The following is a 24,299-nucleotide window of genomic DNA, read 5'->3' on the forward strand; positions in this document are numbered from 1 at the left end:
ATTCCTTCCTGACTCCTAGTAGGCAAGCAGCTTGTATCCAGAAGCATGAAGATTGATAGTACTTAGACATCTATTTTTAGGACAAAAAACAGGCAGAATGGAAAGCAGGAAAATCACCCACTTTCTTCAAGTGAAGTTTAGTAAGAAAACAAAAATTAGTAGTGGGGTGATTTATGTGACCAGTAGCTGTACTGCTGGTGAGAATTCAGACACCAAAACAAAAAGGCTTTAAGTTTCTGCCCTGTGGATTTCTGCCCATGATATTTTTGCAAGAGACATTCCCTAACAATTCTAATGGAATCTGTTTGCATTTCATGGAATAATAGAATTGCTGCTTGAAAGCTTTTTTTATTTTTTAAATTTCCAAATGCAATCAGAACTCTTTTTAAAAGTGCACACTCCAGATCCATTTCCCATCACCCAAAAAGAACCCACCTGCTGGAAGACAACGATGGATCAGAGACTGCATGGACCATATCAGTGGAGAGTGCATCCAGTACACTGGTCAGGAACTCATTCTTCTTGGCCCCTGGACAACCTAGGAGGGCAAAAAAGTTTCTTTTTTTGTGTGTTTTGATTTGTTTTCCACATAGTAATTTAACTCCAAAAATATTTCTTTGTTAAAAAATGGACCTGAACCAGAACACCATAGCTAAACCCTCTGCAAACTTTAAGGAAGTTCAGATATTGGTCTAGAGCCAAACTTCTAGACTCAGGTCCATCTCTGTATGATGGATCAGAATCAGAAAACAGATCCAATGATCCTTGAAATCGGGGGAGTCTGGATTCAGATCCAGCCCCCACAATTTCAATGCAGCTCCTTTAATCTCAAGATTTTTTTTCTGTTTTGTAATGTAAGTTCTCTGTTAGTGTGATGCATTGAAAAAAACCAGTTGTCTGAAGTTTGTCCATCAGACAGTTTGCCAATACAGGGTACAAGCCAAGCAGCATGACCCTGGTTTTAGATGCCCTCTTTTGCTACTCTTACACGTATTGATCATCATCACTGCGGTCTGCAGTTAAACTCTGTGTGTCTCACTTTACTATCTGTGAAATGGGGACAATACTTCTTTTCTCCCACCCTCTGTCTGTTTCACCTATTTAGATTGTAAACTTTTCAGGGACATAGACTGTCTCCTATATAGAACTCAGCACAACATGGCCCTGATTTTGGTTGGGACCTCTAAGTGCTACTGTGATACTACTTAATAAAAATACAATCACTGCCTCAGGGAGCTAATACTCTAAAATGAATTGAGAGCACAGTTCAGAACTTCAGACACATAAAACACCAGGCAAATATACACTGAAAAATCCAATCTCAAAGCAATGCAGCTGGACCATAGAGATTCAGCTGATAATCTCACAGTTGTTGACAGGTTGATTTTCCACTTACACAGTCCACCTGTTTCTCTCTCTCTCTCTCTCTCTCTCTCACACACACACACACACACACACACACCCCGGATCCTGATTCAAATTTCTTGCTTTCTCCTATCTCTGTAAAGGGCTGAGCTAAACTCCAGCATGATCCAAATACCCACAAACTTTGCAGAGGGGACAGGAGGCTGAAATCTGTGTTTTGCAACTCAAACCTGTCATTAGTATATTAATGGAAAATACTTTAATGGAGGCCTAGTTACTCTGGAGTTCTTCCACAAAGTAGAAGAGGGACATACTTAGAAAGCTTGTGGGGAAGAAAGATTAGCATGTCAATAGGGATTCATTACTTTATTACACTTCACAATGACTCTTCCAGAAGGAGATGGAATTATCTAAGACTGAAAAGCTCAACCTGCCTCGCAAGTTATTCTTTAACATGTCCCTTGTTGCTACAAGGAAATGAGCTGCTGTGATATTAGCCCTGAGCTGTGGCCCAGTCAGAATGGGTTAAGCTGTTTGACTGTTGTGTGCAGAAGCAGAAGCCACTGCACATTATTATGTCTAACACATTTATGAGTTCCCTGTCTCATATATTTCCCCTTAGCACTGGGACCATTTTACTCATGTCAGATACATATAACAGGAATTCACTGAAGCAAGTTCCGCTCTACTAAAGGCAAAGATCTAAAACCAGATGTGACTCTCCTAGAAGAGTTCCTCTTTGCTTCAGTCATTCTCCACTTTGCTTGAATGAAAACTGGAAGCAAACATGACTATAAGCGTAAGTCCAAAGCATAAAGGCAGCAAGACTAGCACTCTAGTTATATTAAAAGAGGTGTGTGTGGAGGAGACAGACTATCAGTTGCTTCCATGACATGCTCTTCATGACAGTGTTCACTAGGAACTTAGCAGTGCTGGCACTCTCCAGCGAAAAGAGGATGCTGGCATTTCAGAACCACCAACCTTAGATCAAGTAACTATGTGAGTTGCATAGTGCAATTGAGTGAGGCAATCAGCACAGTCATAACCATTTGTTGTTTGGGGTGAGAAACCCTGATCAGACAGAACATTGAATCCTGGTTCTTGTTCCCTGAGAATTCAAATCTTAAATACATCACACAAAGCTGAATATGATTTTGCACACTCTAAGGCTAGATGCGCTTCAGTTACATAAAGACAGAGCAGATGGGGTCTAGGAGAAGTGCAGTGGGGTAGGGCAGCAAAGTCCACTCCCAGCCTTGGACTAGAGTTCTTGACTGCAGTGCAATTCCCCCACCGCTCTCCTCCTCTCCCCGCTGCCAGTATGCCTGCCTATGATCTATAATACCTAGAGCCCTTCAGTACCACTTGAGGAGTTTTTGATCCCAGTGGATCCACATGAAGACAAATACTGCAGCCCCATCCCATTGCAATCTTCTGTCCTGGCCAGGTACCACAGAGGCCTGCCTGCCTGTCTGCTCTTTCCTTGGTTTTCCATATAGTCCCAATCAAGGGCTCAAGTTAGAGCCGTGTGCTTGCATTGTGTATCGCACATGAATTTCACCATAAATGAACAAGCGTCAATCGGCAAAGCCTGGGAAGGAATGTTGCAATTCTTTCCCTCAAGCCACTGCACTCTACTTTCTAACGTGGCAAGTTCAGATCAAATAAGAACTGACCCAAAGCACTACCCAAGACTCAAACTAAATCTCAGCCTGAACCTTTTATGAGGTTTGAATACATACCATTATATTTACTTTTATTATTCATCTCTCGGGGATTGTTTTAATATGCCCATCACCAAACTATCATTCCCCCAAGTCTCTGAGCTTCGGTATGAGGTCAAAAGCAGAAGTATCAAAATGTCAGGAGAAGAGCTGTTTCCCTAAGATTTTCAGCCCAATTTTACAGACACAAAAGACTCAAATAATGTTTGGCTAAGCATAATAATGTTGGAAGTGGATTAAGCTAATTTGAAATGAAGCACTCTTCTTCCAGAATAATATTATCCACACAGGGAACTAATCAAGAATAGTTAATCCACTGTGACAAACTCAGTCCTGACAGATGTATCAGCCATAGAATGGTAAAGGCCTTGTTCCCTATGAGCTGGAAAAGGGTTACCTCAGGTTAATTAGAGACACCTGTGGCCAATTAAGGGCTTCCAGTGACCTTTAACACTCCCACCCCCTGAAAGAAGAAAGGGGAGATAAACTGTAGTAGGAGCAGCAAAGCCAAAGAGGCTTCTCCTGAGTGGAAAGCTGCTTCCCCTGTAGAAAGGGGAAGCAAGCATACCAATGGACTGTTTGGGGAAGGGTTGCTCCCCCCCCCCCCGGCTAGTATAACAAGGCAGCACCTCAGAGAGGTGGCAGACAAAGGTATTCCCCTTTTTGCATTATGATCTTGTTTTGTTTGGTATCCTTGGGCTTGCCCACCTTATAAGTATGGAGGCATTTAAAAAAAAAAAACCTGAGTAAGACTATAATCACCCCAAACCTCAGAGAATGGGGGATCAAAAATCTGCACTTGGATCCTGTTCTAATAGCCTCTGTTTGGGAATGCCTATTTTTTTTTTCCCCCTGCTGCCCCATTAATTTGTAATGGGGAGTTTTTCTTGTCCTTCTGCTTTTGAATGCCTACTGAACCTCTCAACTTCTGAGTTTCACTGAGCATTCTACTGAAAACAAGCTGAGAACTGCTGCAGAGCTTGTGGCAAACAAGATCACCTGAGGAATAAAAATGAGCACAGTAAACCATGGACTGAGATGATGTGACTTTTTCTCTCTCTCCTGTTGGCTTATTTTTAATACCCAAATTAGGAGCTACATTTCAATTTGTCATGTCACATAGTAAGAACTTTGATAGACCTGGAAGGAGCGTATTTTCCACTGGCTGTCCATCCAGCTGTCAGATGTACATAATGTACACCCATAAAAATGTTAAAAATCAGATGTTCACAAGTCATGTGAGACCAAGCCAGACAAGAAAATAAATCAATTTCTTAATTCACAAGAAATTCCAAAAAATTAAATCTCTTATAGTTACAGGAAATCTTGTTTAAAATTAGGTGGGGATCCTAATTATGTGTCTCACAAAGTTGCAAGAGCTGTTGGATAGTAACAAGATATTTTTTCTTGATAACAAGTTCTATTAAAACAAATAACCTGTTGCTGTGAAACATTCTCAGTTATAACTCTCTGCAACTTACTGTGAATCAAAACCACACACAATCCTCACCCTGTCAGCACAGAGCAAATATTCAGTTTCTCCCAGTTATAACTTTTGCTGACATGAGTGCAGTTACACCGTAATTATGACATAGTGAAACCTCTGTTCTCTGCAGGTGTTATCAACTCAGAATAATTCTCTGGCAGCCTCATGCTGTGCTCTAATTTTCCACAAGCTTGTGGCTAAAACGGCAGAGCTAGGGGGAGCTTTAATTGGATTGTAATGAATAATTCACTCTCAGGAGACTGCATGCAGAAAGGGAAGGCTAACTTGTTATGAAGCTCTTATAGTTTTTACTATGGTATACTTGCTTCAGTTTCTTTTCGTACAGCTGCCTATATTGTGTGGCTTTGACAGCTTACATAAATAATTTGTTGTTAAATTTGAAACCACACGGTGTTACACTGCAGGTTCAGAGATGTAACACAGAATTAAGTGTTTACTTTAGGGATAGTTTTACCCACAATTATGTTCTCCAGTCAAACATAGAATAGGCCTTAGAAACCTTAAACCATCAAATACATACCACACATGACAGGAACACACACAAACACCTCACTTCAGCTAGATACCCAACAATGTAAAAGCAATCAAGCAAACTTCATTTTATATTTATGCATACACACACACATCTCAATATAAATATATCTCCACTTAGAATTAGCTCTGTGGAGCACTGGTGTTAGTGAGCTAAGAGTATTCTCAATCTCAAAAGAGAGTCTTTTTCAGCCCACTTACAGGAATGAGTAGAAAAGTGTTTGTTCATTCACTGTTGTAAAAGTGACTAAACAGCAAAAAAGGATAATTAGCCAGAGGAGATATTTGCTGTATTCACACTAACCCTCCCTCTGCGTCAGCAACTCAAGAAACTGTCTCTAGTCTTTATTTTAAGTTTGATAGCATTTAACTTAAGCATGTGGATTTTTATTTCCTTTCTGTTTGTTAATATTAACATAGGGCTAAATCTTGCCCATAGAAGGTACTACCCAACACTTACTGAAATCCCTTTGAAGATTATAAATACTTTTCATGTGACAAGACTTAAACAATGGGCTATATTCTCTTCTCAATTGTACCTGTGTAGCCCCTTTGACTTCAGAGGGGTTGCACAAGTGTAACCAAGAGCACAATTTAGCAGAGTGTGTTTGTTAGTGTTGGTAGTTTTGTATAAAAGATTGGAGGTTTGCGTTTGTTCAGGTAAGTCATGGAAAATTCCTGTCTGTCTAGGAACTTTGTATGACTTTCATCCCTGGTATTTGAGCACCTCTTGATTTTCTGTGTCCTGATCCAATGTCTTAGCCACAAAACCATCCTTCTTCCCTCTTGGTGAAGTTCATTTGTGGCGGTGGTGCAGAGGGCCAGGACAAGATCATCCTCAGCACTTAAGCCCTGTAGAGGGACCACATTAGAAGTGTGCTGGGCACTGTTGAAAGGGTCCTGTGGCAGCCCCGCATGGCCCGGTGCAGAAGGATGCAATGAGATAGAATGGGGGTGAGCCAGAGGAAGGCTACCGGTCCACTGTTCCATAAATCCAGTTGCCCCAGTACCTCCCACATGTGGTGCAGACAGGCTGGATGGCTATTTCTGACCCTGGTCTGGGATGTAGATTTCAACACTCGATTAAAACCTATGTGGAATTTTTTGTGTGAATTTTCTTTGTTTTAATTTAAGAAAATCAGAGAGCATAGTAAGCAAGAGGTAGTAAAAGAAATGTCATTCAGACCCATATATTAAAATAAGAAATATTTAGAGGTTATTCTGTGCGTGCGTGCGCGTGTGTGTGCATGTGTGTGTACGTCAAATTTTGTAAATCCAAGTTGTAGTAGCCTAAGTCTAATTGTTGCTTATATGGGTGAATGCACTAAAATTAAGGGGTAAAGGACATAGCAGAAGACCATGAGCCACTAAAATAGCTTTTTTGCAGGTGATAAAATGCTTAAATTGGACTAGGACTTTTTTGATAATGGCAAAAGAAGTTTGCTGAAAAAGTATTTCAGTGCTATTATTATTCTGGTTATGCAATAAAAGAAGAATCTTTAAAATACAATAAAGAGAGTGAAACTGTTTTCTTGCCTTATAAGCTGTGGAAGGTTAGCAATGCTACTGTCTGACTTTTTTCAGGGATATAGTTTTGAAGATTCGGTATAGGTGAATGGAGCTGAATATAAGAATCTTCTTAGCCATCATGTAAAACTCAAAGCAAAACTTGAAAAAGTTTGGCTGACTTTATTTGTTTGGGGGTTTTTTTTGTTGGTTTTTTTGTGGACTTTTGTCTCCTTGGTTCTAGTTTGGAATGGAAGGAAAAGAACTGACCTACTCAGAGGAAAAAATGTTCTTGCTGTACTTTCTTCCTGATCAGAAACAAGGTGTGTTAGAAATTGTTTGGGGGAGTCACTTCCCACACAGTATCCCGCCCAGTTTTGTAGTCCCAAGTGGTCTGGATAGTTTGACAAAGCAGCTGAAATTTCGAATGCTTTGGGTTCATTTTGGCTAAACCTAACTCCTAACCTTTTGAGGTTCATCCAGTATTAAATGGAATATAAACTGCAATCTACCACAGGGATCCAGTTGCACAATTGGGACTGCAGTTTATTTTTCTTAAGCTACAGCTTGGCAAGTAGGTCAGTAAACTAAGCAAATGTGATACAGAAGAATCTTAAGGCCCCCAAAAGAAAAATAACTAGGTGTCATTTTTACAGGATTACATTTGTCTGATATACTGTATTTCAAAATCATCTCTCACTGAAGTATGCAAATGCCATTTCTGACCATAACCACACTTTCTTTAAAAGCTTGCTAAATTCAGTTTAATTAAAAGCACCACACCATCTGAGCCTCTGTGTTGACATCCTAAGTGACAATTGTTATGGTTGTTAATGTTATTTTTGGGTGTTACAATGCATTGTTTTTAATTAAAATTTAGTTACTTGAGCAACTTGAAAGTAGTAAATTATTTTCTTCATGCAGTTATTTTTAGGAGATAGGTACAAAATAACCACCTTAAATTACAACAATTTAAATGTCCACTGAGGAAGAAAATCAATTATAAAACACTATGTTGTAATTCTGGAAATGACATGAATAGCAAGGTGCACAGTTCTGTAGGGAAAAGGACAAATGGAACTGTGAGGAAATGCTTAGTTGGGATGTTTTTCACATTAATTAATTAGACTGAGCAGACTACTCCTTGGAAACCTTCAGGAAAAATGTGGTCTTTGCTGCAAACTGATATATTTTTACCTTCCTGGATATCTCTGATTAAGTGAGACTTTTTTTCCTACTGTAGACAGCAGTTGAGAATCCCAAAAGCACCCACCTTTACCTAACACAAGCTACAAAAGAATGTATTCAGATACTAGTAATCCTCTGACTTTAAACTAACAAAATGAAGGAACTTGAGAGTAAAGTTCTCAAAGTGATTCAGCCCAGAAACACTTGCATATATAGCAGCTATTTTTCAAGATGTGCTGTCTAGAAATACTTGTCAACTGAAGCCTCCCGTTAGACTATGATCCCCCTGTGTTGCAGCACAGTACAGTCTGGCATGTAAGATCAGCCACTATTTAAAGAACCTCGCAATACCTCAGCAGTGTTGGGTGTGTTTTATAGACTTTTTTTCAGACCTATATATGAACTGCCCTTTTTGTGACTACAAATCAGATACGAGGCAAATCCTCCCCAACCCCACAAATGGAGAGTTTCACAGATGCAGCAAAATGGGTGCATTTCTGCTGCTAAAGTGAAAGGAGGATTTTAGCAGACAACGAAGTGTTCACACCTTGTGCCAAGTGGGTTCCAAGCATACTATTGCACAGGAATAGTCAGGAATGGGGTAGTGGTGAGCTGGGGTAGGAGTTGGGGAGGAGAGCTGTGAGACAGGAAATATGTTAGCCACACAGTGACAGGGGTGGGAGGAAGAAGGGAAGGACAGCCATCAGTCACTTGATAAACAAAAAGTTGGCTAGGGTATTTAAGTTTAATTTATTTTAAAATGTTTAAAATAGTCCAAGTAATTCATTCACATTATGAATCTATTCCTCAAATTTTTTTTTTTAATTGAAACCATTTCTAAGACCAAAAGACATCTGAAACTTAATCCTCCACTCCCCTCATGTTCTGCAAATGATACATTTGGAAATTGGATTTCAATCATAGCTGGCAGGGTGTGTGGGGGACACTGCTCTCAGGCCAGTGAGTTATAGACTGAATTCAATCCAGAGTGGATTTTTACAGCCCAGATTAAAACAGAGGTTTACAAAATGGAAATGCTGACAGAAACTGAACTAAAGCAAGAGCTAGCAGGAATTGCTAAAACGTTACTTTAATACCATGGAATGAGCTAATCCTTGGAAACCAGGGGCAATGAAAATCTTTCTATATATATATAGCCTTGGCATTTGTTACCTTCAGGGATACCTGCCACTAAAATTTGACAGATTGTGGTTTTAGATCTCAGTAGCTAACCTTTAGCTAAAGAAAAGAGACTGTGATATGACTAAAACAAAGGAACAAAAAGAGTCTTACGATCGCTCAGGGCAGTGGTTTTATAGGATGTGATCCTATGCAGTGCTGAGACTACCTCAACCCTTCCTGAGATCAGAGGGACTTGAGGATGCCTTGGCATGCTATGGGATCAGTGACTTTATCAGTAGATAATTCATTTTGAAAAAATGGAAGATCAACTCTAACCCATCAGCACCGAAGTCACTATTGCAGGGCCCTAACAGGGTATTGCAGGGTAGTTGTGTTGGGTTTTCAAACTAGCCTTTGAAAATTAGTATCTGTGGGGACTGGATCCCTGCAGCCAAATGTAATAGAGTGTATTTTATTAAACAATAAACTAACGTTCCAATCACTTTGAGTGTCTGACTTCAACCCACAAAAAGAAGGGAAATTCAGAGTTAAATCTGACACTGTCCTTAACTTGGCTAATGTACAAGAAGTAATAAGGAAATGGATACATACTATTAGGCAGCTAAGATCCTGCAATGAAAGAAGTACAATATAGTAAATTAAAGATGGAGATGAATGTAATTATGGTTCTTAAGTGTATGCCAGCCAGGCTGCAGTGCAGCTGACTTACTGTGAAGTCGTTTACTGTGTGTAGTTTATTTGTTAAATAGCTCGGATAGTATTACAGTAGGCTGATCCGATTACATGATGGTGATCCATTTATGAATTACTAGGTTGCTTTCTCCATTGGAGAACTAATCTGTATGTTTGCTTAAAGCACAAGATAGTTGGTATTTCATCTTAACCGTGCCTCAAATTGCATTGTCTCAAAGGGAATGTCCTACAGAAATACCAATCGTTGCACTTATCCCTGCATGTGTTCACAATAGCACTTTCCCAACAATTTCAGCAACAGTAGCAGTTTTAAAACTGGTGGCACCTTCAAACGGTACTATTGGGCAGGTACAAAATCCAACAGTATTGAGGGAAAGGAAGTGAAGAAAAAGCAAGAAGGAGAAAATTAACTTGGGCCTTCCGCATGGGGGTGGAGGACCAAGAAATCATGAAAGAACGGCACACTTATTTTGGTACAAAATGCTTTTCATTTAGTTGACATTGACCCTTTACCAACTTAACTAAATGAATATAAAGGCATTTTTATACCAAAATTAGTATTCACACACACTTAAATTGAAATAATTCAGGGTGTGAATTACAACTGATATTTTGGGTTCCATTCAGCTTGTTGGTGGTGGTGGTGGCAGTGGTCAAGGATGATCTCTTTCACGGGTTTTATTTTATATGGGTCCTCTGGTGACTGAGGAGTCCGATCTTTGAGCCACAGATTCGTTGACAGACATTGCAAGTGGTGTTGGGAGGCAGGGTTGGGCCATGATTGCAACATGACAGTTGTCTGTCCTTTCTTTTCTGGTGTTTTTCTGCTACCAGGACAAGGCAATGTTCCTCAGAAGTGATCATTTCTTTTATGACAAGTCTTTACCAATTATCCCTATCGTGGGCTATAGTCTCCCAGTATGTGATGTCAATGCCACAACTCTTGATGTTCGTTCTGAGGGTATCTTTAAAGCATTTCTTTTGGCCTCTCCCTTTCCTTTTTCCTTTGAAGTGGTGTACAGCAATTGTGTTTGGTAGGCATGTATCAGGCATGTGCATGCAGTGCCCACTCCACCTCAGCTGGTGCTGGATAATCAGGGCCTCAACACTGAAGACATTAGTGCGGCGATCGTCCCACTTTATATTGAGGATCTTCCAGAGAAAGTGCTGGTGCTGGCGTTCCAGGTTTTTCAGGTGTTTTCTGTACGTCACCCAATTCTTGTCGTGGTTCTTGAGCACCCAGCAAGACAATCTGCCAAAGGCAAAACTGGAGTGGAGGATTCTATGCTGAATCTCAGATGTCTGTTTGCCCTCTGTGAGAGATGGCTGCCAAAGTAGGCAAAGTGTTCTACATTATCCAGTTCCTCTTTGTCAATGTAGATCTTCCTTGCTGGATCTGATGATTGACTGGGAGCAGGCTGGTGGAGAACTTTGGTTTATGCAGATGTTCAAGGTTAGCCCTAAGCTTTTGTAAGTTTCAGAGAAGCAATTAAGGGCTATTTGTAGATCCTCCTTTGGGTATACAACTACAGCACAACCATCTGCATGCTGGAGTTTGGTTATTGTTGCTGATGTTACTTTCAACCTGTACATAAGCCCTAAATAACAAGAGCATGCTAATCCAATATAAACCAGGTTTAAATTGCAGTGAATGTTTACACCCAAGATTGTGGAATGTCAAAAGATAACTACTCCTTGGTCAAAAACTGAAGGTGCCAGAAGCAATAGAGAATTAGGAAAACACCTCTAAACCTTTAAACATGTTTAAGCCTGACTTATTTTAGTTTAGTTTAGTTTAGTTTAGCTTGTGCCTGCAAATTAGAGGCAAGTCAATCTTAAACCAATATAAGAGTGTGTGAGGAATTTGAATGGTTTAAATTGATTTGTTTGTAAACAGATTAAAATTAAGGGGAGAAGAGAATGGTGTGTCATAATTGAGTATGAAAGCGAGATGATGGAGAGTAAGAGGAGGAAGTAGGAAGACAAAGGAACAAAAGAAGAGAGAGAGGCATGCATAGAAAGCAAGAGTGAGGAGTAAAAGAGGTAGAGAAGTGCTGTGAGCTCCAAGTGAATTTCAGCAGACTGACGTGTTCTAATACAGACACGCTTGGCTGTGTGAACGTTGATAACATGTTAATCCTTTCAACTCAATCAACTAGGAGGAAGAACTTAATCAGAAAAATATGAATGATATTTTTTTAAAAAAACCCACAATCTGGTTTAGAGAGAAAGTGAAGTCAGCTAAAAAGAATAAAAATAATATTTAACAAATGGAAGAAAGGGGAATTTGACAGTAATGAACATATATCAGAAGCTAGGAATTGTAGAAAATTGATAAGGAAGGAAAGGAGACAGAAGAAGAAATCTATGGCCAGCAGAGTTAAGGACAATGAGAGAGGTTTTTAAGTATATTAGGAACAAAAAGGGTCTTAATAATGGTATTGGTCAATTACGAGATGAAAAACATAGAATTATCAATAATCATGCTGAATAGACAGAAATGTGCAGTTCTGTATTTAGGAAGAAAACAGAAGATGTAGTCATGATAACTCTTTCCATTCTACTAGTGTCTCAGGAAGATGTTAATCAGCAGCTATTAAAGTTAGAAAATTTCAAATCAACAGGTCTGGATAATTTACATCTAAGTGTTAAAAGATCTGGCTAAGGAGCTCACTGGACTTGATTTTCAATAACTCTTGGAACACTGGGAAGTTCCAGAAGATTGTAAAAAAGCTAATGTTGTACCAATATTTTAAAAAGGGTAACGGTGATGACCCAGGTAATTGAAGGCATCTCAGTGTGACATTGATCCCAGGCTGATATGGGACTTGATTAATAGAACAGCTGTTATGGGACTTGATTAATAAAGAGTTGTTACCCCTTCCTCCCCCATTTAATACCAATCAACATAGAAAATAAATCCTGTTAGACTAACTTTATTTTTTATGAGATTATAAATTTGATTGATAAACGTAATAGTATTGGTATAATATACTTAGATTTCTGTAAGGCATTTGACATGGTACCATGTCATTTTGATTTTTAAAAAACCTAGAAAGATATAAAATTAACCTGGCACATATTAAATGGATTAAAAACTGGATAACTGATGAATCTCAAAATGTAATTTTAGATAAGACACCTGTTTCATGAGGAGTCATTTCTAGTGGGTCCTGCAGGGATTGGTTCTTGGCTCTAAGCTATTTAATGTTTTTATTTAATGATTTGGAAGAAAACAATCACTGATAAAGCTTGCAGATGATACAAAAATTGGGAGTGATAAATAATGAAATGGATAGGTCACTGATGCAAAGCTGGGCACAAGCAAAGAATGTTTTAATATGGCTACATGTAAATGCAGGCCATAGATACAAGATGGGGAACTCTAGCCTGGGAAGCAGTGACTCTGAAAAAGATTTGGGGGTTGTGGTGGATCATCAGCTGACCATGAGCTCCCATGTGATTCTGAGGCCAACAGGCCTAATGTGATCCTTGGCTGTATAAACAGGGGAATCTCCAGTAGGAGTAGAGAGGTTATTTTATCTCTGTATTTGACACTGGTGCAACCATTGCTGGAATACTGTGTCCAATTTTGATGACCACAATTCAAGGAGGATGTTGAAAAATTGAAGGGGGTTCAGAGAAAAGCTATGAGAATGAATAAAGGATTAGACAACATGCCTTATATTGACAAGCTCAATAAACTCAATCTATTTAGTTTAACAAAGAGAAGGTTAAGGGGTGACTTGATTACAGTCTACATGTACCTACATGGGGAACAAATATTTTAATAATGTGCTCTGCAATCTAGCAGAGAAAGACAGTCCAATGGCTGGAAGCTGAAACTAGACAAATTCAGACTGGAAATGAGGCATATATTTTTAACAGTGAGTAATTAACCATTAGAATAATTTACCAGTGATTGTGGTGGATTCTCATCCTGACAATTTTTAAATCAAGATTGGATGTTCTTCTAAATTATTCTGGGAAAGCTCTATGGCCAGTGTTATACAGGAGGTGACACTAGATGATCACAGTATTCCCTTCTGGGCTTATTTAGTTGAATCAATCTTGGAAAAGTATTCATGGTTTTAGAGTTCAGGGAAAAAATGGTTTGCAAAACCAACTTCATAAGCTTCACCCAACCTGAATTTAAATGGCCTGATCCAGCAGAGTACTTAAATATATGATTAATATTAAGCACCTGGGTAGTCCCAATGTATTTGCTTAATTGCTTTGCTGGATTGGAGTCCAATGTGGGGCTTTTGGCATATAAAAATAGAGGCAGCATGGCCTAGTAACAAGGACACAGGACTGGTACTTGGGTTCTAAATCCAACTCATCCAGAACCTTTCCTAGTGACCTTGGGCAAAATAATTACATTTTTACACAAATGAGGAAATTGTGACAATGAGGATAACATTGACCTACTTCTCAAGAGTTTGAGAGGTTGAATTAGTATTTATGAAGTGCTTTGAAATCTTAGAAGGAAGGCACTACACAAGTGCTGTATCTTTATCTTCTAAAGCAGACCTTAATCGAAAATGGATCTTCTGTTCTACAAATCTTTTACCTGTTTACCTGTATATCACGTTGTACTAATCATGGTATAAAATGGGACTATGTTATCTTGGCTACATTAAAGTGGCCTGCCTTATGTATAATTAGAGAGAAAACAGATTGTGGATGGCTGTGGTGGGCAGTTGATGAAGCAGTTTTTCACTTCTGGAGGACTGAGTTCAAATTCTGGTTTGGCCACAAGCCAGTTGTGTAATCTTAATTCCCATTTGTCAGTGTCTCCCAGACCCACACAATTTGGTGTCACTGGGCTCTGCTCAAAAAAAGCACAGAAGTCAAATAGCAGATAGTCATGTAAATAGGTGAGGTCTGAGGCACAGGTGCTCTGAGGGAAAATTTGCCTCATGCCTGCTTGTACCAAGTATGGCACAAGCTGATGCTGTTAGTTCTTATTTTAAACAAAAAGTTCACTTACACGCAAACATATAAGACAAATAGATGTATTCATTGGCACAACTGCTGGAGGAGATGAGGGGAACATGTATCATCTTGGTTTTCCCTCAAGGCTGCTGCAATTCTCACTACAGAGCCCCACTTTTTGTTGTGGTTTCACGTCTGAATGTATTTGATTATATACAGGGGAAGGCACGTACTGCACCTTACCTAATGTACAGTGAGCTAGCCTCCTATGTATTTGAACAGTCCTTGTGCATTAAGGAATTTGTTAAGCTTTATAGAGTCAGGCCCAAATGGTCAAATTTTTCATGAAGTTCTGTCCTGATTTGCAAAGCTTTTCTTTGGAATCAGGAGTCCAGATGTAAGAGATCCATTCAGGTAACAGTATTAAAAGAAATACATGCTGCTTTTCTCCAGTATACTGTGGTTTTATTCTCTACTTTCCAGGGGTGATTTTGCTTGGGCTGACCCTAGAGATTTAGACCCATGTGCATCTGTTCACATTGCCTTTTCCCCCTCCAACCTTCCACATGAAGTGACTATTAAGTGAAGTCTGCCTGCACGACACCCCACAGCTAGAGATGAATGATAGATAGCAACAATAAAGCATTCACCCAGATGCTTAGTGAGGTCTCCAAGCTCAAAGCACAAGCAGCTGAGGAATTTGACAAAACAAGGTTTCACTGTAAAATAAGCAGCCAGTTTTTATTCTCCCAGAACACTCTCACTTCCCATATGACCCTGGTTTCACCAACCCACCTGCCTCTGTCAGGGAAATTAATGAACTTCAAAAGTAAATACAACTTGAGATGAACAGCAAGCTCTGTTTTTATAAACATTGGAAATGCCAGCACCACAGTACTGCATTTTTTTCTTAAACAAGCCATAATGAAAGCTATAAGTAAAAACATGGCTTCTGGACCTTACATTCACAGCCACTGTAATGTCCATTAATTTTTTTATAGATTCAGCTGCCACGTTAGCTGCAAGTCTGTGTAATACAGGATTTGATGCAGCAGTTTCACTCCCATAGAACTGTGTGTAATGTTAATATAGGAGTCAAAATATGTATTTCAAGAGATTCATTCTTATGGGAACTTCAGACAAATATTTTGTGCAGTCCCAACTGGGTTAAACGTTTCCCAAAGACAACATATTTACTGAACAAAATCTTCCATATCCAGTGTGCTTAATCTGTCCTTTTCCCCAGACCCTTCCGCCAGCCAATAAAACATTTATAGATCCTTTCTAAAGCATTCATATAAACTAGACATGCAGAATGCTAAAAAGTAATGAACTGGCCACATAAACAAGCGATGCATGAATTTGATGGCTCTGTTTTCCCCAATTCTTAAAAAAACAAAAAGAAACCAAAACAAAAATGAGGAGAAAACTAGGGATGAAGGAAGACAATATATAACATATCTGAGAAAGAGGAGGATTGCTGACACACAGAAATATATATTCCAACAATTCTCACTATCCTTTATTGCCCACTCAAAACTAGTAAGAAGGTCAACCCTACTGTTTAGAGTGAGAACATTTTTTTTCCTGAAAAAAATTAAGAGAAAAAAGGAATTAAGGGAACAAAAACTGATTTTGGTAGGAAAGCCTAGGAATGGATTTGGAGTTCAATGGGAGCTGAATCAAGCTGACATCAGGACTGTATATTCAATGCTAATTATTTTTATCCATGACTTTGGTTAAAATCAATACGGCAATGTCAACGACATCTAGAGCATGAACTCTCCTTAGGTGCTGTTTATGTCATTCAGATAATCTCTGTCTCAAGGATTCCAGCTGGCATTCTAATTATACTGAAATATGCTTTGTCCAAGCAGTTATGAAAACTTTGATCCCATTAAATGACTAGAGAGGGAGGGTTATCATTATGATACATTCCTAATTAGCTGAGAGCCAAGAGTTTACTAGGCCTCATGTTGAACATAAAAATTCTTCCTTCAGAACGTACCGATTATTATTAGAAGCATCAAACCTTATTTTTAGGGAACATGGTCCTGGCTTCTAACCAAAAAAAGTTGAAAAGCCACAGTGAGGACTGGAAAGTTAAATTCACCTTCACACTTAAATGTGCCTGTATTTGTTAAGAGGTCTCTACCACTCAAGCTGTACTTTGGAGAGGATAAACACTACTGGGACAGATTCATCCCTTCAGAAACAAGTGGTTTCAATGTGCACCCAATGGCATCTGCAGGAAAGCTATGATATTCCCATGTCTTCCCTGGTGGGGAAGCATCTTAAATTCCCAAGTTAGGGCTGCAAGGAGCCCCTTTGGTTGAGGCTCCCAGGAAAACACACCGCAATCAGTGCATCTCTCAACCAGCCTGGCCTTGCTCACTTCCAGGCTGGCTTCAGCCATATTTGGAACAAGTGCTGGTTGGCTCCAAGCCCCCTGCTGGAGCAGGAGCTGTGGCTGGTTTGTATTGCTATAATCCCACTGCAGGCAGACTTTCCACTGTCAGGGGCCAGTCTGCTGATTTCTGCTAAGACAAGCTGGCAGAACTCTGAGTGTGAATCTGGCCCAGTATATTTAAATCTTGGAAAATTGAGTTTATATTCCAAATGCCGCCGCTGCTGCCACCACCACAAAAAAAAAAAAAAAAAAACAGTCTTTTTTAAGGCACTGTTTGCTTTGTATACGTCTAATTCTGGGCAAATGCTGCCATTGGAGGTGCACAAAATGATCCCCTTTATTCCTGGCCTCCTGTGAATATTTAACGGTTTAAAAAAGATGCGGATTCAGCAAACTCCGCTGTTTATAATTGGCTCTTGGTGTGGAGGGCTGCATATATTGGGCCAATTTCTGCTTTCATTTACACCAGTGTAAAGCATGAGCAACACCACTGACTATAATGGAATTATTCTCAATTCAGAGTATTGTAAACAGAAGCAGCAGTCAGCCCATACTTCTTACATTTTTATAGCTGTGGAAATGAATAAGAAGATTATACAAATTGGGTGGATTATATGAAATAAAAAGCTTGTTGAAAGCAGGTAACTAGCAAGCATACTGGTAAACCACTATGTAGTGAGCTGATTACAAAGGTATTGTTAAGCCTATGCACAAACATGCACGATGCACACATTTCTATACATTTTATAATCATTTGGATTTAGGGCATAAGGTCAAGAGCTAAGGTGGTAACAATTAATGGAATTTCTGAGAGTTTCAAGGTGTTGGTTGGTTTGAAATAAGGCAGGGTGCTGTGTCCACTTTTCTCCAACCTCATTGTGGAGTTAATTAGTAGAAGAACTGAGCCTGTGCGGAGGGAGAGAAAACTAATGTATCCTGATGATCTGGCCCTTTTGACTGACAGCAAAGAGGAATAGGTAAATATGGCATTGGAGTGGGCTTCTGTGTTTGAAGATCATGGTTTAAAGGTAAAGACAGAGAAAACCAAAGTTGTGCAGGTAGGGAAGGTGGAAGAAGAGCTGTTGATTAAAGATTCAGGAGAGAAGCAGAGTCATAAGAAAAAATGTGCGTACTTGGAAAGTACACTTAGTGCCATTGGAGATTCATGGAGAATTGTGCATGCATGGCAGTGAAGAAGGTGGCAGGAGTACTGTGGGACCTGCAACTAAGTAACAAACTGAAAGATAAAGTGTTTGTCCCTACCTGCTCTATGGTTTGGAAATGGTGGGTTTTATGGAGATGGAAGAAAAGAAGATACAGTAGTATGCAATGGTATATTGAGAAGAATGGAGGTAAGCAGAGTGGGCATGGAAGAAATTAGGGGGAAGAGAAACTTGGGACTCTGAATGACAGGCTGAAAAGTGCACGTTTGAGATGGGATGGATATGTGATAAGAATGACAAGCAAAGAAAGCATGGGATGAAGAAGATGGCAAGAAAGTGCATGGAGGACCAAAAATAAGGTGGAAAAGCTCTGCCAAGAGAGGTTTGACGAGAAAAGGACTGGAATTCCAAGACCTATGGACCCATGCCATGATTAGTGGCAAAAAATCATGGACACTGATCCTGTGAAAACAGGGAAAAGGAGTTGAGAAATGAAGTGGATTATGTTAAGTAGATTTAGAGGAAATAGTCCTATTTTTTACAAAATAAGGCTTGATAAGGGAAAAAAATCCTATATATAAGCCCTTTTGTAAAAAGCTGATGTAAATCTGGATGGATACGTTCAGCTAAGAAATTGAGTAAGATAAAGAAAATCTGTAGATATCTTTCTGGAAAGCATGTCACAACTCTACTTGATAAAGAGGAGAAATAACATAGAATCATAGAAATGTAATGCTGCTAGGGGCCTTGAGAGATCACCAAGTCCAGTCCTGTGTGTTGAGGCAGGACCAGGTAAACCTAGACCATCCCTGACAGGTGTTTGAATTGGCGGTTTTAAGAACAGGTTTGACAATAGGGATGATGCAATCCCCTTTGGGAGCCTATTCCAGAGCTTAATTACCCTTATAATTAGGTTAGATATTAGGAAAAACTTCCTAAATCTCCCTTGCTGGAGATTAAGTCCATTAGTTCTTGACCTATCTTCAGTGGACATGGAGAACAACTGATCACAGTCCTCTTTATAATAGTTTTTAACATATCTGACAATTTATCAGTCCCCCCAACTCTCAGTCTTTATTTCTCAAGACATATCCAGTTTTTAAATCTTTTCTCATAGGTCAGTACATAAAGTAGATCAGTTAATACAGTATAATGAATTCAGTCAAGTTCAGGAGAAAATTCCTTTTTATTAGACTGATTTCTGTTTGTGAATTATCAGAATAGGTTTAAGAATTTGAGGGTCTTTTCGTTTGTGGATGAATTAAGACGTATAACAATCTGTGTGTGTATTTTTGTCTACGTGTGTGTAAACAAATATATACACACACAATGATACGTATAGTGTGATATAAAGGTTTTAAATCAGCAATGGCTATACTACTCATGAGTACTGAAGTTACAAGTATAGATCATCTCAAACAAATGCCAATACAAATTTTATACTACTACTATACTATTTTATCCTCTCGTACTGTGTACATGCCACACATTTTGAACAAAGAAAACCCTACTGTGTAAATATTTGAGAGTGTTTTAAAGCATTTTATCATGGCAATTTTTGAATCCTCCAGTTTTTGTGAGTTCCACTGTGTAGGGCTCAGAGGCAGAGAAAAAGTATAATTAATGTAATGTGTAAAAATGACTTAAAATAGCTTTTATATGCATTAAAAACTTCATGTCTTCACTGTCCAATATGTTGAGAAGTTCCAGGGGGAATGAATGCTGTTTGTATCACTGTTTTTCCAGTGGCATAAAGCTCCTGTTTCCAGTCAATTCTCAGACTTTGTATCTGTCACTAATGCAGGATTGAATATTGCCCGGTTGAGGTGGGGAGGATATCTTTGATAGTGTGTGGTTGGTTTGTTTTGGGCAACTCTTTGAAGCTGCTCAGTGGTTTGAAATGGTGGAATAAATCCAGGGAGAATAGATTAATAATGGCCAGAATGCAGGTGAACTGGTCAGAGGTTTGGGATAATGCAGTTTATCACATGGCTCCATGATTTTTTATAGTGCTACCTCCTTCACATGTGATATAGCTAAATACATACATAGGCAATAGTCAAGAATTATATAAAGACTTTGCTTTTGCACAAAAGTTTGATTTTAAATATTGGCTAATAATTAATAAATTCAATGTCTTATTTTTGTGTGAACAAATTTGCCCCACTCAAGTTTACATCCCCTTATCAGAACTTTGAACTGCTATAAAATCTAGGTTTGGTATGCTCACTGGTTCTTTCCACCATCATGAAAACTCTGGCAGAGCTGGGCTTAATGGAAAAATATCATCTATTTATTCCAAATTTGAAATTAATTTGATTAATCAGTATTTGATTTGCATTTGAAAATTTGCCAAAAGCTAATTTTGAATTGCCTAACTAACCAGTAATTGTGGATTAACGGCATTGACTTCTGGGTTCAATGTAGTGAGTCTTCACTGCTGCTCAGTCGATCCCTCAGAATTGATCCTGCACTGCCGCCAGTGTCGGCAGCATAGACATACCCTCAATCTAGTTGTTTTGGTCTGTAGAGAATGGGAGCACCGTATATGCTCCCCTCTCTTTGGGAAAATGCTTTTTGCTGCAAAAACTATAGTGATGGAGGTCTTATGAATGTATGTAAAAATTAAGACAACAGGTAAGAATCCAAAAGTTTCATTTGGAAAAATACACTTACTCTAAATTCTGAACGCTATCTACTTAGGACATGGTCTAGTTAATTTCTCTTAACACAGAACTTCCCGAACCATATTGCATGATGTTTTATGTCATTAGTCAAGAGACACAATCAAGGTCATTTTAGCATTAGGTGTTAAACTAGCTAAAGTGCTGGGGAAGTGAAAAATCATGCAATGATTCAACGTTTCAAAAAAGAATATACTGAGCCAAGATTTTCAAACTTGGTTGTGTGATGAACACTGACGTAAGCAGTTTAGGTGAACGTTAATTATTGGCATAAGGTGTCACAGCAGACAGGACTTGTAGTATCAAAACAAGGCAATTCAAAGCATTTGATGGGCAGACAACAGCCTTGTAAATCAATCAATGACTTATTTTTATAAAGCACATTGTAATAACTATCCGATATGAAGAAGCCCCATTCCCTGCCCCTTAAAAGGAAAAACCTCTTATTTTTTGACTCTCAAGAAGTCTTGACAAGGCTGCAGGGGTCATTTTTCATAATGATTACCACACTGATTGATTTAAATGTTTGTATTTTCCCCTCAAGTCACACCACCTTTCCCTGCCATTCTCCAGACTCCAATGGTAATCATTTCAATCTATTTGGCAGAAAACATTCTGTTTAGACAGCATCTTTTTCTCTTTCACTGTATTTCCACTCTTCACCCACGAATTGCAGTCTAGTTGCCCCTGATTATTATCAGATACCTCTCCCATGTATTCACTGAACCAGAAATTATTTCAACTTTTTCTGCATTTCTCAAGAATGTCGAAGTTTGTTCAGTGGATGGAGGAAATATTTTAATTTCCTTTAGGTTCCAGTGTGCTCAAACGTTCACTCTGATTGCACTAGGATTTTATGCCCAGCACAGATGAGCCCTGGTATATACAGTCATATTTCCAGGAAGCTGTTTCTAAAGGCTCCATGGTCCTTTAACTCTCTAGTACAGACTTCTTTAAAAAAAGAAAAAGAGTTATCTTGGTTTTCCCCATAACCACAGATGTCCTCCTCTGAGCCCTTTAAAAAAAAACAAACAAAAAAAAAACCGAACTATTTTGCACTTTCTCCTCTCCCTAGGAGTCCTTAATTTTTAGATTTTTCCTATAGAAACAGGTGTGCATGATTCATTTCCTTTTTTTTTTCTGTATTATAGACAATGATGAGGACAAATTTCATGTGCAGGACAAGTGAGGGGATCAGTGTCCTGAATTCAGAAGTATCTTTGTTTATCTCCAGAAAGAGGTAAGTGCTATTTGCGTTTAGGCAGCTGAATGCTGAGGAACAGGAATTTTTTAAAGTCAAAAGTATTTTTACAGGCACTAAGGCTCAGTATTAGACATCAGCACACAGTGCCAAGTGGGTTCCATGAAGTGCTGGTTTAGGGGGAGTGAAATCCAAGACTTCATTAGACTAAGCTGGTATTTTGGGCCTTTTTTTCCCCTTCCCCCCCCATACCCACGGTGTAGGCAATATGCTTTTTTAAAGAGCCACAGTTATAGTAGTGTGTTTTTTATATATAGACACTTTAATGGCCTCTTTAGGTTTACTGGAACTATTTCTCCACTAAAAACCCTCCATTGGAGAGCTGGCTGTTAATTTTTCATCACTGGAGTGCTGCAGGAAGAGACATTGGCTTCAATCCAGTTCCCACCTGAAGTTCACTGATCTCAGTAGGAGCACCATCAGGCTCTCTCTCATTTCTTGTGGAGTACAGTGAAGTTAGTTTTGATGATCTCCACCTTTAGTGATCATTCAGTTACATAGTTTGAAAGCTACTTTTCACCCCTTTTCAACAGGTGTAGGTGTTTCTCTCCTTTCTCTACTTCTTGAATGAATGCATTTGTTTTTTCATTTGTTTGATGGTATTTTCAGACCTTTTTGTGTGCTGCTAAACTAGTGATGTACAGCGTGGGTACAGCTTGTGGGGGTTGCTGGTTACAGCCTGTTAGCGATTGATTTGCCATGACATAATAATGCGTCTGTGCCATTATCTGATTTGGAAAAAAATACTGGTTTTTATAGATGTTAATGGCAGTGCTCATTTAGATGTAACAAGTAAATCAGATTACCCAAACTCATTCATACAACAGGATTATGTTGTGTGTAAGTAGGCAACTGCAGAATATGATGGATAAATTAACAGAGATGGTTGGAAAGTTTCAAAATTTCAATTACTCCCCTTCCCCACTCCCTACCCCCTTAAAAAAAAAAAAAAAAAAAGGGAAAAATTTGACACATTTTTTGACCAGCTCTAAAAATGCACATCCCCATACTGTTTTCCAGGAAGATAGCCTGTGCTCATCTAAAATGATAACAAGAAATCTGTTCCTGTACTGTTTTCAAGTTTCTGGAGTTAAATGTATTACATTCACAGAGAAATTTCCCAGAACCACGTTTGTTTTGTTTCAGGGTTTTGGTTTTTGGCAGTTATGCCTCAGTTTTATTGCAAAAGAGGCTTTGTTGGGTTTAGTCCGTGCTTCTCACCAAGGAAAAAAGCAATAAGCTGCATATGATCGCTACAAGACCTTTTATCATAGAAGTCCAGGGCTACTAACTCCTCTCCCTACCCAAAAGATATTGGGGATGAAATCCAGGCCTCACTGAACTCAATGGCAAAATTCCCCTTGATTTCAGTGGGGCTACATTCCACTGCTGTATATCAGCGTAGCACCCATTACTTCAATGGAGCATCAGTGAGGTACATTTGGCCCTTCTTTTTTCAGGAATAACACTCTGTTAACCATAATTTGATTACTATGCCAAAAATACAACCAGAAACGCATTTGTCAGAGGCTGGGGGTGAGGATGATGTGAGGGATCACATCTGTAGACCTGGTGCATACAAGATTTCACAGGGAGACCATCCTGTTTAAAGGAGAAATAAATGACTGAAGGTTTCCTCTATGAGCACACTCATCTGTTTGTGCGGTCACTTTCCTGCAACTCATTGTTATCCTCCAGAATAGACATAGTAACTATGGACTAGAGCGGCACATTTGGGAAGACCGCAGTATTCAGCCGGAGGTCAAGTATGAAAAGCTCTTCTGGGTAGGTGGGAGTGCAGAATTTATAAGCTTCTGCCTCGCTCCATATAGATTAAAGTTTTAAAAAATATGCTGAAAAACAAATGCAGTCAGAATTTATTGCTCCCAATTTAGCCCTTTAAAATATACATGACATTAAAAGTTAATATTAACTGAGCAGTGAATGAAATGTTGTAGCCAAGCCAATAATATCACATTTTAATTAGCCAGCTTTTCTCTTTTGCTAGCATTGGCACAGCTATGTCTTCCAATGGTGCCTTACTGGTAGCTGAATTGCTTTTACTGTAAATTGCACTTTGTATTATTCAGCAAATTGTCAATAAACTGGAAGCATTAACAGCTCTTGACCAAGGCTCCCCACAGCAGCCTAGGCTCCCTGTGTGGTTCTTACCACTGCATGGCTCC

At 39.0% G+C, this 24,299-nt stretch overlaps 1 protein-coding gene and 1 long non-coding RNA gene across 5 annotated transcripts in view; one reads left to right on the top strand and one right to left on the bottom strand.

The window, feature by feature from the left end:
- SMOC2 (SPARC related modular calcium binding 2) overlaps positions 1–24,299 on the bottom strand; it is a 179,974-nt gene that overhangs the window by 12,305 nt on the left and 143,370 nt on the right. For all 4 annotated transcript variants that reach the window (XM_067535906.1, XM_067535904.1, XM_067535905.1 and 1 more), the window contains exon 10: positions 436–538. In XM_067535906.1, coding sequence (XP_067392007.1) covers positions 436–538 — 103 coding nt within the window. The remainder of the gene's footprint in view (positions 1–435; positions 539–24,299) is intronic.
- On the top strand, positions 22,006–24,236 carry LOC137145216 (uncharacterized). Its single transcript, XR_010917603.1, has 2 exons — positions 22,006–22,092; positions 22,392–24,236. It is a non-coding gene; the product is annotated as an uncharacterized lncRNA (long non-coding RNA).

The sequence above is a fragment of the Emydura macquarii genome, unplaced genomic scaffold, assembly GCF_026122565.2.
Source record: "Emydura macquarii macquarii isolate MOO-44397 ecotype Brisbane River unplaced genomic scaffold, CSIRO-AGI_Emac_v2 contig_3517, whole genome shotgun sequence".
In the NCBI taxonomy this organism is placed as follows: Eukaryota; Metazoa; Chordata; order Testudines; family Chelidae; genus Emydura; species Emydura macquarii.